The sequence below is a fragment of the Peromyscus leucopus genome, chromosome 8b (assembly GCF_004664715.2).
Source record: "Peromyscus leucopus breed LL Stock chromosome 8b, UCI_PerLeu_2.1, whole genome shotgun sequence".
In the NCBI taxonomy this organism is placed as follows: domain Eukaryota; kingdom Metazoa; phylum Chordata; class Mammalia; order Rodentia; family Cricetidae; genus Peromyscus; species Peromyscus leucopus.
In genome coordinates this window covers 100,116,190-100,129,546 of record NC_051086.1, presented here as the reverse complement: position 1 = coordinate 100,129,546, position 13,357 = coordinate 100,116,190, and the positions used below count along the sequence as shown (strand labels likewise).

Below are 13,357 nucleotides of genomic sequence, written 5' to 3'. Positions count from 1 at the left end.
ACCAGCTGTAGGGTCGGCCTCCGTGAGGACAGTGAAGTCAATGACGCGGGAGGTGAAGTCGAAGGCTGTCTGCTGCCCGTTGTGGACCACTGAGATGCAGTGGCGGTCCCCGTAACTGGCACGTGGCATACCGCCCTGGAAGATGGTGAAGGGCAACCTGCAGGCAGGCACAGGGAAAAGTGGGCTGGGGCTCAGTATGACACCCGACAGCCACGAGCCGGGTTGGCAGCTGGGACCTGATGGAGCATACAGGGCAGTGGCCAGCCTTTGTGGCAGAGGCTGGGGGACCCCGGAACCTGAAGGGAAGCCAGTCTCCAGGATGGCTGGAGGGGGCAGAGTAGATGCCCATCTTTTCCCAATTGCAACAGCCTAGGAGGACTTGGGGTGAGCTGGGGCACCTGGGCTAGGAACCATGCCTACTCTTCTACAGTGGCCTACCTAACTGTTCCCAGACCAGGCCTCACTATATACAACTCCTTCTGAGGAAACGGAACTCTGGCTGGCAGCATCTTCAGATGGGAATGGACTTTGCAAGAACTGCCCACCGAGAGGTGGAATGATAAATCTGACAGCCTACCCTACCCGCGTTTCCCCGGGATGGAGACCCCAGAAGTCCTCCCTGGGCGCTGACTCCCCAGGCAGGAGCCCAGGGGTCTTTCCAGGGCAGCTGTACAAAGTGGGAAGGACAAGGAAGACATCGGCACTCACCCTTGCCTTGTGGTCAGCCAGAAGATTTTGGTTATAGCCTTGCAAGGAAAGGGACCTAAGAGAAAAGGGGACAGCTTGGGTGGGTCCCCCACAAAGTTTGGATCCCTTACTCTAACCACGAGTGAACCTGTAAGAAGGAGGCTTCCTCTGTGCACTTTCCTGACAGCCACGGCGGGAACCAGAAAACCAGCTGTGTGCCTTTGGACTAAGCCCTGAACCTCCCGGGGCCCAGATTCTGCCTCTACGAGCTGGGCAGCCTACCCGAGCCCAGGAAAGACAGAGGTGCTTCTCAGGCAGAAGACGGGGTTAGATGCTCTAGGCAGAAGGACTGACCGTAAGGTATGGAACTGCGCAGAGGGTCTGGGTTCTGGATGTCACTGGACACGGGCCACTGGCAGTGGCTGCCGTCGGAGTGGCAGGTGACTATCAGGCAGCCATCCCTCTGCCAGCTGACATTCTCCAGTTGCTTTGGAGGAGAGGAAGAGATCAGGTGGGGATCAGGCCAGCAGTCGGCACAGGGGCCCGGGAGAGCCACTCTCCCAGACACCCCCTACCTGGCTGCTGAGGAAATGGTGAAGCACACGACTGCCCCGGAGGTCCCAGATGACAACGAGGCCTCGGCTGTAGCCAATGAGGATCTGGTTGGGGTCACGAGGGTGCTCCTGCAGAGCTTCCACCATCTCGAACACTCGCCGGTGCCGGGCCTCCTCCGGCAGCCTAGGCAAGGGGGTGAGTGCCATGAGCCCATGCAACAGTGGGTACCCCACGTGCTAGCCCAGGAGGATGGCGGGGCCAGCCACATCACCGTGAGGGTCATGCAGAACAAGGCATGGTATTCGTGTACTCTAAAACACACACACACAAACTCAGGGGGCAGGTATGATAGTAGACACTACAACCCCAAGACTTAGAGAGCAGGAGAAGGATCAGGTGTTCAAGACCAAGTGTGCAGTAGTTGAAGCGAGTCTGGGTCACATGAGACCCAAATCTTCACAGATAAAAAAGTCTGCTGAGTGTGGTGGTGCGTGTCTGTAATAAGCAGAGGCAGATGGATCTCTGTTAGTTCGAGACCAGTCTGGTCTATTTAGCAGGTCTGGAACAATCAGGGCTGCATAGAGAGACCCCGTCTCAACCCACCCCACTAAAAAGATGGTTTTTTATTGTTTTTAATTATGTATACATGTGTATGCATGTGTGTAGGGATGTGCACATGAGTGCTGGGGCCAGTGCAGGCCTGAGGCAGCAGATCCCTTGGGAGCTGGAGTTAAGGTAGTTGTGAGCCACCCAATGTGGGTGCTGGGAACTGAAGTCTGGTCCTCTGCAAGAGCAAGTGCTTAACCATGGCCTCAAAGACATTTTTAATGAATGCAAGTAACATTTACAGGGATTTAAGATGTGGGACAATTAAATGGGCTTATTTTAAATATCTTTTTGAAATTCTATTTTACTAGAAGTATTTATTTTATGTATATGAGTAGACCATGTATGTTCAGTACCCACAGAGATCAGAAGAGGGTATCAGATCCCCTAGAACTGGAATGATGGATGGTTGTGAGCCACCCTGTGGATGCTGGAAACTGAACCTGGGTCCTCTGCAAGAGCAGCCAGTACTCTTAACCATCTCTCCAGCTCCTTGCTTATTTTTTTTTTTTTTATTTATAATGAGTGTGTGCATGATATATGTTTGTGAATATGGGCATGCACAAGTGTGGTCAGAAGACTATATATATATACATATATACATACATATATATATATACATACATACATATATATATATATATATATATAACTTATTTTTATTTTATGAGCATTGGTGATTTTGACTTCATGTATGTCTGTGTGACAGTGTTGGATCCCCTGGAACTAGAGTCACAGACAGTTGTGAGCTGCTATGTGGGTTCTGGGAATTGAACCCAGGTCCTCTGGAAGAGCAGTCAGTGCTCTAAACTGCTGAGCCATCTCTCCAGCCCTGGAAGACAATCTTTTGAAGTCAGTTCTCTCCTACTTTTACCTGGGTCCCGGGGATGGCACAGAGGCCGTCAGGTTGGAGTGGCCAGTGTTAAACTTTACTGCCAAGCCGTCACGATGGCCCTTTCCTGCTGCTGTTGTGCGTATGGTGCATGTGTGCGTACGTGCTCATGTGTGTGTGACGTGTGGGGAGGATGCCCATGTGGAGGCCAGAAGTTGACATTGACTGTTTTCCTCAATCATTCTCCGCCCAGTTTTTGAGGCAGGATCTTGTTGAACCTGGACTTTCTGGCTCGGCTACACAGGCTGGAAAGTGAGACCTTGGAACCCCTGGTCCCCACATCCGCAGCTCTGTGGTTACACATGCACTATTACACCGGGTTTTGTTTTCCCTTTTTTCGGGTGTAGAGTTTGAGATAGGGTTGTTCTCTGTAGTCCTGGCTGTCCTGGATCTTACTCTGTAGCCCAGGCTGGCCTTGAACTCACAGAGATCCGCCTGGCTCTGCTTCCTGAGTGCTGGGATTAAAGGCGTGAGCCACCACTGCCAGGCTGGCTAAGACCTTCCTAATGAACACAATACCATCATAGAAATGAAAGCTGCTGGGCAATTAGATGGTTTCCAGTCTTATGCCATTAAAAACAGCACCATGGGCGGGGTGCGGCTCAGCAGTAGAGCACTTTCCCAGTGTGCCTGAGGCCTTGGACTTGATCTCCAGTACATACCAACACACACACACACACACACACACACACACACACACACACACACCCCACTCTACAATGATAATAAAGAGCCTGTATCCACTTCTTCAGATGGAGACCTTGTTAAATGTGATGTCACCAGATTTCAGGGGTGGACAACTGAAAACCCTAGGCACCATGGCTGGCACCTGCAATCCTAGCACTCAGGAAGTGGGGAGAGAAGATCTAGATACCATCCTTAGATATACAGCATGTTTGGGGCCAGCCTGGGCTATGTGAGGAGACCCTTGTCTCAAATCTCCCAAAAAAAAAAAAAAAAAACTTATGTAAGTGTCTTGAGTAAAAGGTGAACACAGACTTAGAACGTAAGAGGGAGTCTCGGGCCCTCTGGCCCTCCCTGATAGCCTCAGCCCGCTCACCATGGGGGAGAGCCGAGGCTGGCCCTGATGGGGCCACTTGCACAGGAGTTGGTCCTCTATGTCCCGCCCATAGACTTGGCTCAGGCTAGGCACCAGACATCCCACCTGTCACCTCACAAACTGCTTTGCTCTGACCTCAGGCATGTTGCCCTAGCCTAGTCCTGCCCTGCCCTGTCAAGCGGGAAAGAACAGGAGTTGGAGTCAGAAGGTCCCCACCCCACACAGGAATCCGCCCTAGCCAGCATTGCCACCGCTGGACAGATGGGTCCTGCTTCATTCATCCCCACGTGGAAACCAGGAAAGCCTGGTTTGCCAGCTGTCTGTGTCCTGAGCCTGGTCGGGGCCTCGAGGGCTGAGTCCTGGCACACTGGCCACCTGCCTTGGAAGTGTAGCATATTCCACGGCTGTCAGACTGGCCCAGCAAGCTCTTGTCCAACTCAATTGCCCTTCCAGAACCTGTCCCCTCTCTGCTAGGTCCTGTTATCAAGCAGCAAGCCTCTGAAGTGTCCTTAACAGACTTCCAGGCTTCTCGGCCATAGCGGAGTGGCCCAAACCTCAGCTCCCTCACTACACAGTCCTCAGGGCTGGGAGATTCATGGTCCCCTGTGCGAAGGACACTGGACTGAGGAGCTGCTGACACACCATGATTTTGGGCCTTACCTATTATTATTTTATGTGTGGGTGTTAGGCTTTCATGTATGTTTGTGCACCACATGTATACAGTGCCCCCAGAGGCCAGAAAAGGGTGTCAGATCCCCTGGGACTGGAGTTACATACAGACAAGGTTGTAAGTCACCAGGTGGGTACTGGAGATGGAACCTGGGTCCTCTGGAAGATCATCCAGTGCTCTTAATTCCTGAGCCATTGCTTCAGCCCATTTTTTATTCTGGTTTGAGACAAGTTTTTTCTGTGTGTCCCTGGCTGTCCTGGAACTTGCTATGTGTAGCCCAGGCTGGCCTTGAACTCAGATCTGCCTACCTCTGCCTCCTGAGTGCTGGGATTAAAGGTGTGCGCCACTACACTCAGGCACTTTTCTCACCTTTTATGAGGTGACAAAATTACTAAGACCACCCCCTTTACTGCTATGATGTTAACAGGCACAGGTTGACAGAGAATCAATTCGGGGGTGGGTGGGCAGAGGGTTGGGGTTTTTTCCGGGCCCCTTAGCCTTCCCCGATAGGAATGACAACCTGGGCCCTCTTGAGGCACGGCGCAGCTCACCATCGCAGCACCGCCTCTGAGCTGATGGTCCTGTCGTCCAGGGTGCGGAAGCCCGGAAGCTGCACCACAAACACGCTGCCGCTCTCGGTGCCCAGGTAGAGCAGCTCTCGGGAGGAGTGAGGTAGGATCTCGGTGATCTGCGTGGCGCTGGGGGCAGCCCTGCAACCGGGACGGCCGGTGATGAGCTGTCCGAGGTGGAGGCAGGTGGGACCGAACCCTGGGAAGGCCTTGTCTGGGGAAGGCAGGCCCCTGAGGGCCTGGACGGGCTTTAGGGCATCCCCGGCTGTAACAAATGATCAGTTGACATTCTGCCAAGATGGGAGACAGGTGGCAGGGCACATGAGCTGTGGGGCAAGGAAAAGACCCGGCACTCTGCTGCACAAAAGGGTGTGGGCACGGGAAGGGCACGGCCCATCACAGTCTAGAAAGGGCACCTGAGCATGAGATTGGCAGTTAGGCATTGCCAATTATTCAACAGGACTCTCAAGAGATGAGCCCACCCGAGAACTGGGGGAGAAGGAGGTAAGGAGGGGGCCACCGTGCCCTTACCCCGGGGCACCACGTAACGTGAAGCTCTCTTCCTCCTGCAGTTCTGACACCCCACCCTTGACCTTCAGGCTCCAGAGATGCAAGCTGTTGTCGTCCAGCAGAGTGACCAGCTGACACTGGGGGGAAGGGACGGAAGCTTGCCAGCTGAACGCAGCCAACATGTGTGGACTTGGAGGTCCAGGACCGAGCCCCTCTGGGGTTCTCAGGGTGGCCTCCAGCCCCCAGGGGGACAAAGGGAGGGGGCCCAGGTGTTCCATGAGCAGCAAACCCAGGGCCCACCCCCCCCCTTGCCATACTACCCTCCCTTCCGGACGATAGGAGGTCAAGAAGGCCCCTCCCCTCCGAGTCCCTTCCCGAAGCAGGTGCTCACCTGGCCAGGCAGGAAGTGGATCTGCATCACAGCGTTGTTCTCCTTGTGAAGCCCCATGAACTCCACCCCAGGGGCACCATATCTAGAAGGCTCAGGAAAACCTCAGAAAGCTGGACACCAGCCCTCCCCCCAACCCCAGTGCTCCGTAGCCTGGGTGGCAAGGAGTGCGGCCAGGCAAGCGCCTGTGTGGCCATGTCCGGGGGCACAGGATGTGGGGAGACAGCCGTGGACCTGCCCCAGCGGCACTCAGTCAGCGATCTGACCTTGGGGACAGTCCCCCCCCCCCAGCAGGACAGGTCAGGGGCAATTCCCCAGAAAGGTGAAGTCCTACCCTGGCAACAGCCCCCCCCCCCCCCCCCCCCCCCCGCAACCTGAGCTGTATCAACAGGCCTATCACCACCTGTCACCTGGTGGCACCTGCAAGGACATGAGGCACCCCGGCAGCCTTGCCCGGAGTCTTGGCACCAGTGACTAGTAACCAGGATGTGATCCTGCCTGGTAATGATTAACCAGCTGCGGGAAAGCTGGCCTAGAGCTGAACTACATACAGCAGGGCCCGGGCCCCTGGCCTCCTGTGTATACACTAACCCCGCCCACCTGGCACCTGTACTCACTCGTGCTGGGTCAGGGTGGCGGGGGGGGGGGGGGGGGGGGGGGACAACGACTTTGTGGGAGCAGGTGCCAGCTCAGCTACCCAAGGTGGGCTCCTGTCTCCCACCTCCCCTCGGACCCTTCGCAGAGGGCGCAGTCAGACACCAGGGGTGAGGGGCACTGTCTAGGGCCAGCTCACCCCAGGCTAGCTGGAGGAGTTGTCCCAGGCTGGAGCCACTTGTATTCCCGTCACCTACTGTGGTGGACAAAATACCGCACAACTAGGAAATGTCTAGTCACAGGTCAGGGAGGGCCGTCTCCGCCAAGCAATGTCCATTCCCCTTTCAGGGATGTGTGTGGCTGCCCAAGTACAAGCCCCACTGCCTAAGGCCATTCTGCCCTCGCCTGTGGGCACAGAGCTCAGGGCCAGTCTGCTCCAGCCTTTTATGGAGAAAGGTAAACAATTAAAGATGTTAGCCGGGCGGTGGTGGCGCACGCCTTTAATCCCAGCACTCTGGAGGCAGAGGCAGGCAGATCTGTGAGTTCGAGGCCAGCCTGGTCTACAGAGTGAGATCCAGGACAGGCTCCAAAGCTACACAAAGAAACCCTGTCTCGAAAAACTAAAAAAAAAAAAAAAAAAAAAAAAAAAATGTACTGCTGACCTCCACTCACTACCGTCAGAGTAGACTCCTGAGTGCATGGATGTCAGCTCCATTCTCAGGGACAAAATGGGTCTCGTGAAACTTGCTTTTAGCAGGGGCGTGGAGTTGAGAGCAGAAAAGCAGTAGAGCCTAGGCTTCCCTGGAGGGGATGTGCCCCCCTGTCTTGGAGACACTCTTTCCTGGGTCCCATTGCCACCGTAGCCTGAGTGGCATATTGGGGAGGCATGCTCCATGACTTACGGGCCACCTCCTTACACAGTGATAGGGTACAGACTTCTTCGGGACCTCCTGCCTTTAGCCTAGCCCCCTAAACCAGGTCTCCGGGCCCACACCCTGTCAAGGCAGAGAAGGAGTTAGGCCAAGCCTCCACCTCTGCGCAAGGTCTAGTCACACAGGGCCCCATAATCAAGTATTGCTCAACTCCTGAAACCTCCAGCTAAGAGGGGAACCTGAGTAGTCAGAGAACAGAAAATTTGTCCCCACCCCCCAAAAAGGACACATAGCTTACCATGCTAAGCTTCACTCTGCTTTTGGATCAGCTGCCCAAAACCAAGCAGGGAAAGACAGACCCTCTCCAGATCTCCCCATGCCCCAGACCCCACCTTGGTCTCTCCCTGTGGCAGCAGGCATTGGAAAGGATACAGCTTGATGGCTCCAGAGCGGGTGCCAATGGCCAGGATGTGCAGCGAAGGACTATAACCGAGGGCGCTGGGCTGGTGTGGGAAGCCATGCTCCACCGTCTGCAATGAGAGCCATGTGGGTGGGGCCTGGCTGCAGAGCCACAGCTCAATCCGAAGGGCAGGAAAGGGGCTCGGAGCGCGGCATCTGCTCAGCTCTTCCCAGACACATAGTACTGGAGCTAGCCCTGGACTCACTTATTTCTGTAGTCCATCTCCCTAGCCACATGGCCACTCCTGGAAGTTCAGTCTCTGATGACACCCAGGCCATCTGACACTCTCCAGGAACTTGTGCCCCTACCAAGAGCACTCTGGGTCCCACTCCAGCCTTCCTGAGAATTTGGGAGGTGCTGGAAGGTAGAGAGGGGTGAACTCATGGAAATAATAGTTCCTTAGTAAAGAAGATGTCACAGCTCCAGGCCCACCCTGTGGCGGGAGGACACCCCAGTCTCCCTGCTGGGCTTTGGACTCCAAGATGCTTTGTCATAGTGTTTTCCTCAATCATCTTCCCAGACAGGAAACTTCTGGAGTATTGTTACAAGTCACATGCTTTTGTTCATTCCCTTTTCATTAAATGCTCTTTACATACATTTATTTATTTATTATTTGTTCATTTGTTTATTTATTTAGTGTGGCTGTGTGGGCAGCTGGGTGGCTGCCCAAGGGTTATGGTGCATATTCAGAGGTCAGAAAACAACCCGTGGAAGTCTTTTCTTTCCTTCCATCTTGTGGGTCCTATGGATAAAACTTAAGTGGTCAGGCTTGGTGGCCTTTTCCTGTGTTTTCTGCATAAGGCTTGAAACCAGAATTCAATCCTTGGAACCCACAGAAAGGCGGAAGGAGAAAATTGACTAACAGTTGTCCTCTGAGCTGGGTGTGGTGGCATACGCCTTTGATCCCAGTGGGTGGATCTCTGAGTTTGAGGCCAGCCTGGTCTACAAAGGGAATTCCAGGACAGACAGGGACAGAGAGAAATCTGTATCAAAAATAGACACACACACACACACACACACACACATACGCACATGCACAGAGTTGTCCTCTGCGCTCCACAAATGCACCCACATGTGAGCACATACACCATATAATCATATATGTGTATACACACACACATATAAATTTACATATATATGTAATTTTTTTTTTTTTTTTGGTCGGGAGAGACAGGGACTCTCTATTTTATGTAGCTGTGGTTGCCCCGGAACTAACTATGTAGACCAGGCTGGCCAGAGAGCCACCTGCCTCTGCCTCCCTAGTGCTGGGATTAAAGGGGTGTGCCACTACACATGGTTATATATCGTTTTTGAAAAACAAAACCCACAGAGATGTGACTGGACCACATTGCACCAACGCTCCACCCGTGTTCACGCACAGGCACAGCTTTTCCGGCTGTTGATCTGCATGAAATCTCCCAATGGCTAAAAGCTTTCAAGTGGACAGAAAACGTCTGCAGAACATTCCTGAGGGGCTGCTGCCTCACCCCAGGGTTTCTGCGGTGTGAGCCGCATTGGTGATCTCGTCCTTGCCTGAAGCTCTGGATGTCTGTGAAGGAGCTACAGATTGAAAAGTGTAAAGACACCAGACACAAGGACAAAGCGTCCCTCGGGAGACTTGGGGCTCTGCTTCTCAAGCGCCTACCTACCCCAAGGGGCACTGGTTCTGGCGAACTGAGAGCCAAGCACAGTAGTGGCAACAAGTCGCCTCATAGCTTCTGAGCCAAATCAGCGTCTGCGGTGGGGAGGCGGCCTCCCCAGCTCTCTGGGCCGCTGGCTTTCCTGAGCAGCCCTATCAGGCCTCCAAGCAGGACAGAGATAAGCTCTGGTGACAGCAGACCCCAGAGCATCGCAAACTCAAGGGCTGCACCTCCCCACAGTCCAGCCCAGTGGCTCCTTGGGGGAGCCCTGCTGCTGACTGGGTGGGTGGATGGGGCAGGAACACAGTCTGCCTTGTAGAGGGCTGTACCTGGATGGTCAGCCAGGAATGCAGGAACCCAGAGGGGACCCAGTCAGAGGCCCCCAGCCAGCCCCAGTCCCTGCTCAGCTATGTGAAAAATGTGGAGCCTGGAAAAGCCTTGAGCAGATAGCCGAGTGTCTGGAATGCAAACATTTCCCAGAAAAGGGAGAGCAGAGAACTCACACAGGTTGGTTGTGTGAGTGGGACAAGCTCTGGCAGGGCTGGGCTGGGCCGTGGCTGATCTCAGGTGGGAGAAGTCAGAGGCCTGGAGAAGGTTCCTGAAACTAGTGTTTTCCCCATGACCACCAGCAGTGGCAGCTTAGGCCAAAGCCTTTGGAATGTGGGATTTGGAGGACTGTGGGGGGTGGGGAATGCCCTCGGGAGCTTGAGGCCCAGCAGGAGGCCCCACACCTTGAGCAGCCCCAGACAGCAGCCACGAAGCAAATGTGTACCTTGCTCACTGGCAGCCTGGCAGCTGCTAAACTTTAAAGTTTCCTCTATTTCAATCAATTTAACCTATGAACGGGCATCCAAACTGCGCAGTGGATTACTCCGCAATCCCAGGACTCGGGAAGTGAAGGCAGGAGAGTCCAAAGTTTGCCTTTAGTCCCAGCACTCGGGAGGCAGAGCCAGGCGGATCTCTGTGAGTTCGAGGTCAGCCTGGTCTACACAGCGAGTTCCAGGACAGGCACCAAGACAGAGAAAAAACCCTGTCTCAAAAAAAAAAAAAAAAAAAGGGAGTTGATGGGATAACATGTAGCCTCAGAATCCAACCCGGAGGTGCGGATCTGTTTTCCTTTGACTTTATTTCCCTGATGATAAGAATACAAAATAATCTAGGACGGTGTGTGGGTCCGGTAAGAATATAATAGGAACAGCCCGACAGTGGTGGCGCACGCCTTTAATCCCAGCACTCAGGAGGCAGAGGCAGGTGGATCTCTGTGCATTCCTGCCTTAGGAGTCCAAGGGCAGCCTCCCTTATACAGTAAATTCCAGGCCAGCCTGGGCTATATGAAACCTTGTCTCAAAATAAAATAAAATAACAGGAAAAGAAAGAATGTACATTGTTTCACCACAGGGAAACATTTCAAGTGCCTTTACTGAAACAATCTGAATTCCAAACAGGCAGAACAGGGAGGGCTCTGCCGGCCAACCTCAAACCTCACCTTCCAGCTGGAAGTCTCAAACTGAAAGCAGAACCAGGCGTTTTCCTTCCTTCCTTCCTTCCTTCCTTCCTTCCTTCCTTCCTTCCTTCCTTCCTTCCTTCCTTCCTTCCTTCCTCCCTCCCTCCCTCCCTCTCTCTCTCTCTCTCTCTCTCTCTTCCTTCCTTTCTTTTCTTGAGACAGGGTTTCTCTGTGCCCTGGCTGTTTTTGGAACTCACTCTTGAACCCATCAAGATCCACCTGCATGCTGGGATTAAAGGCTAGAGCCAGGCATTTTCAAGTAGTTACCCATGTGGCAGCTCACAACTGTCTCTAACTCCAGTTCCAGGGACAGTGCACGTACAAGGTACATAGACACATACACACACACACACACACACACACACACACACACACACACACAAACAACCACTCATAAAATTAGCTGGGCAGTGGTGGAGCACACCTTTAATTCCAGCACTCAGGAGGCAGAGGCCAGTGAATCTCTGTGAGTTCAAGGCCAGCCTGGTCTACATAGTAAGTTACAGGGTATATTTTGGGCATACTAAATAGAATTATTATCTAAATTAATATGATTATTTAACAGCAGAAAATTTAAATTATATACATGACTCCTATTATATTCTTTTTAAAGAGACAATTTATTTTTATTTCATGTGCATTTGTGTTTTGCTTGCATGTGTGTCTGTGTGAAGATGTCAGATTGCCTGAAACTGGAGTTACAGACAGCTATACGCTGCAATTCGGGTGCTGTGAACTGAACCTGGGTCTTCTAGAAGAGCAGCCAATGCTCTTAACCTGCTGAGCCATCTCTCCAGCCCAAAAGGGCTTTTTTTTTTTTTCCGAGACAGGGTTTCTCTGTGTAACAGGTCTGGTTGGCCTGGAACACACAGAGATCCACCTGCCTCTGCCTCCTGAGTGCTGGGATTAAAGGCGTGCGCCACCACTGTCGGGCTGTTCCTATTATATTCTTACTGGACCCACACACCGTCCTAGATTATTTTGTATTCTTATCATCAGGGAAATAAAGTCAAAGGAAAACAGATCCGCACCTCCGGGTTGGATTCTGAGGATACATGTTATCCCATCAACTTTTTTTTTTTTTTTTTTTTGAGACAGGGTTTCTCTGTTTTGGTGCCTGTCTTGGATATCTCACTCTGTAGCCCAGGCTGGCCTCGAACTCACAGAGATCCGCATGGCTCTGCCTCCCAGGTGCTAAGATTAAAGGTGTGTGCCACCACCGCCCGGCTATCCCATCAACTCTTAAGCATTTCTCCTACAGTCTTGCTCAAATCCTTCCTGCTGCAAAGGTTGGGCAACCTCCTCCATCACCCACACTCAATCCTCACTCCTTCGGAGTCTGGTGGACACGTGACCACTCCTCCCTGCTGTCCTCTCCCTGTTCTTCCCAAGGTCAGTCTAGAACAGGTACCCAGTCAGGCTCACCAAGCCTCGCTGCGATTATACCCCACGATGCCCTGAGCAGGGTATCCTCGGACTGAACATGAGACATCTTGGGAATACAGTGAGTGTGTGTGGTTTGCTCACCCAGTGTGAGAGCAACTGTCTCCAGGCTGGCTGGCTGCTAGGGTCGGTCCTGCAGTATCCCCCAGGGCATCTTGTTCAGCTGACAACACTGAGGGGCCAAGGCTTCCTCAAAAGCAAAATAAGGGGCATAAACTCCACAGGACTTTCCCAGGACAGGGCCCAAGTGAGTAGCAACTCCCAGGCCTGAGCGCAGGGAACCCCCTTGGGAGGAGTGTGTGGAGGGTTCAATGGCCCTGGCTGGAACAGGGAAGAAGGATGTGGTTTTGCCAGGAAGGCTGACAGAGCCAAGAGAAGAAAAAGGGAGGGACTAGAAAGCCAGGGTGTGCCCAGGGAAACCAGGTAAGGGAAGGAACCCACCCCCTCCCATCTAACTCTCTTTTTAACCTTTCAAGCTCTGGCTTCCCCTGAGTCAACTTCCATTTGAATGGTAACTGCCAAGCCTTGTTTAGGTCCCTGAAGGGTGAGTGTGGATGGTCTTTCTCAAAGGAGATGCCCACAGGGTGCCAGAGCACAAGGGCATCAGGGACAGCCTCAGGGAGACTGCAAGTGTGAGGCTCCCAGACCCCAGAGAACTCCAGCTCAGGATCAAACTAGGAGGGGGACCACAGCCTGGCAGCTCCCCCCATCTCCCCAACCCCTGTCCTGTCCTGATACTTGGGCTCAGGTGACCTCTGCCAAGGGAGAAGAGAACAATGGGCTCTTTTGCCTCGGAGCAGGGAAAGGAGAGCAAAGACAACAAGAGCGGCCGGACGGTAACATTAGCCCAAGTCAGACTGTGAGAGGCTGGTGGCCTTCAGCCTGCAGTCAGCTGGGGAGAACGCTC

The 13,357-nt window shown here is 53.2% G+C and overlaps 1 protein-coding gene across 9 annotated transcripts in view; it reads right to left on the bottom strand.

Moving 5' to 3' along the window:
* The window catches only part of Llgl2 (LLGL scribble cell polarity complex component 2), a 38,281-nt gene that overhangs the window by 7,732 nt on the left and 17,192 nt on the right, over positions 1-13,357 (bottom strand). For all 9 annotated transcript variants that reach the window (XR_005090312.1, XM_028889697.2, XM_037200695.1 and 6 more), the window contains exons 3-10: positions 7,836-7,933; positions 5,941-6,022; positions 5,571-5,686; positions 5,022-5,180; positions 1,263-1,425; positions 1,042-1,174; positions 709-763; positions 3-157 (exon numbers count right to left, since the gene is read on the bottom strand). Coding sequence is in view for 8 of the 9 variants with exons in the window: in XM_028889697.2 (XP_028745530.1) it covers positions 3-157; positions 709-763; positions 1,042-1,174; positions 1,263-1,425; positions 5,022-5,180; positions 5,571-5,686; positions 5,941-6,022; positions 7,836-7,933 (961 nt within the window). In the remaining variant the exon portion in view is untranslated. The remainder of the gene's footprint in view (positions 1-2; positions 158-708; positions 764-1,041; positions 1,175-1,262; positions 1,426-5,021; positions 5,181-5,570; positions 5,687-5,940; positions 6,023-7,835; positions 7,934-13,357) is intronic.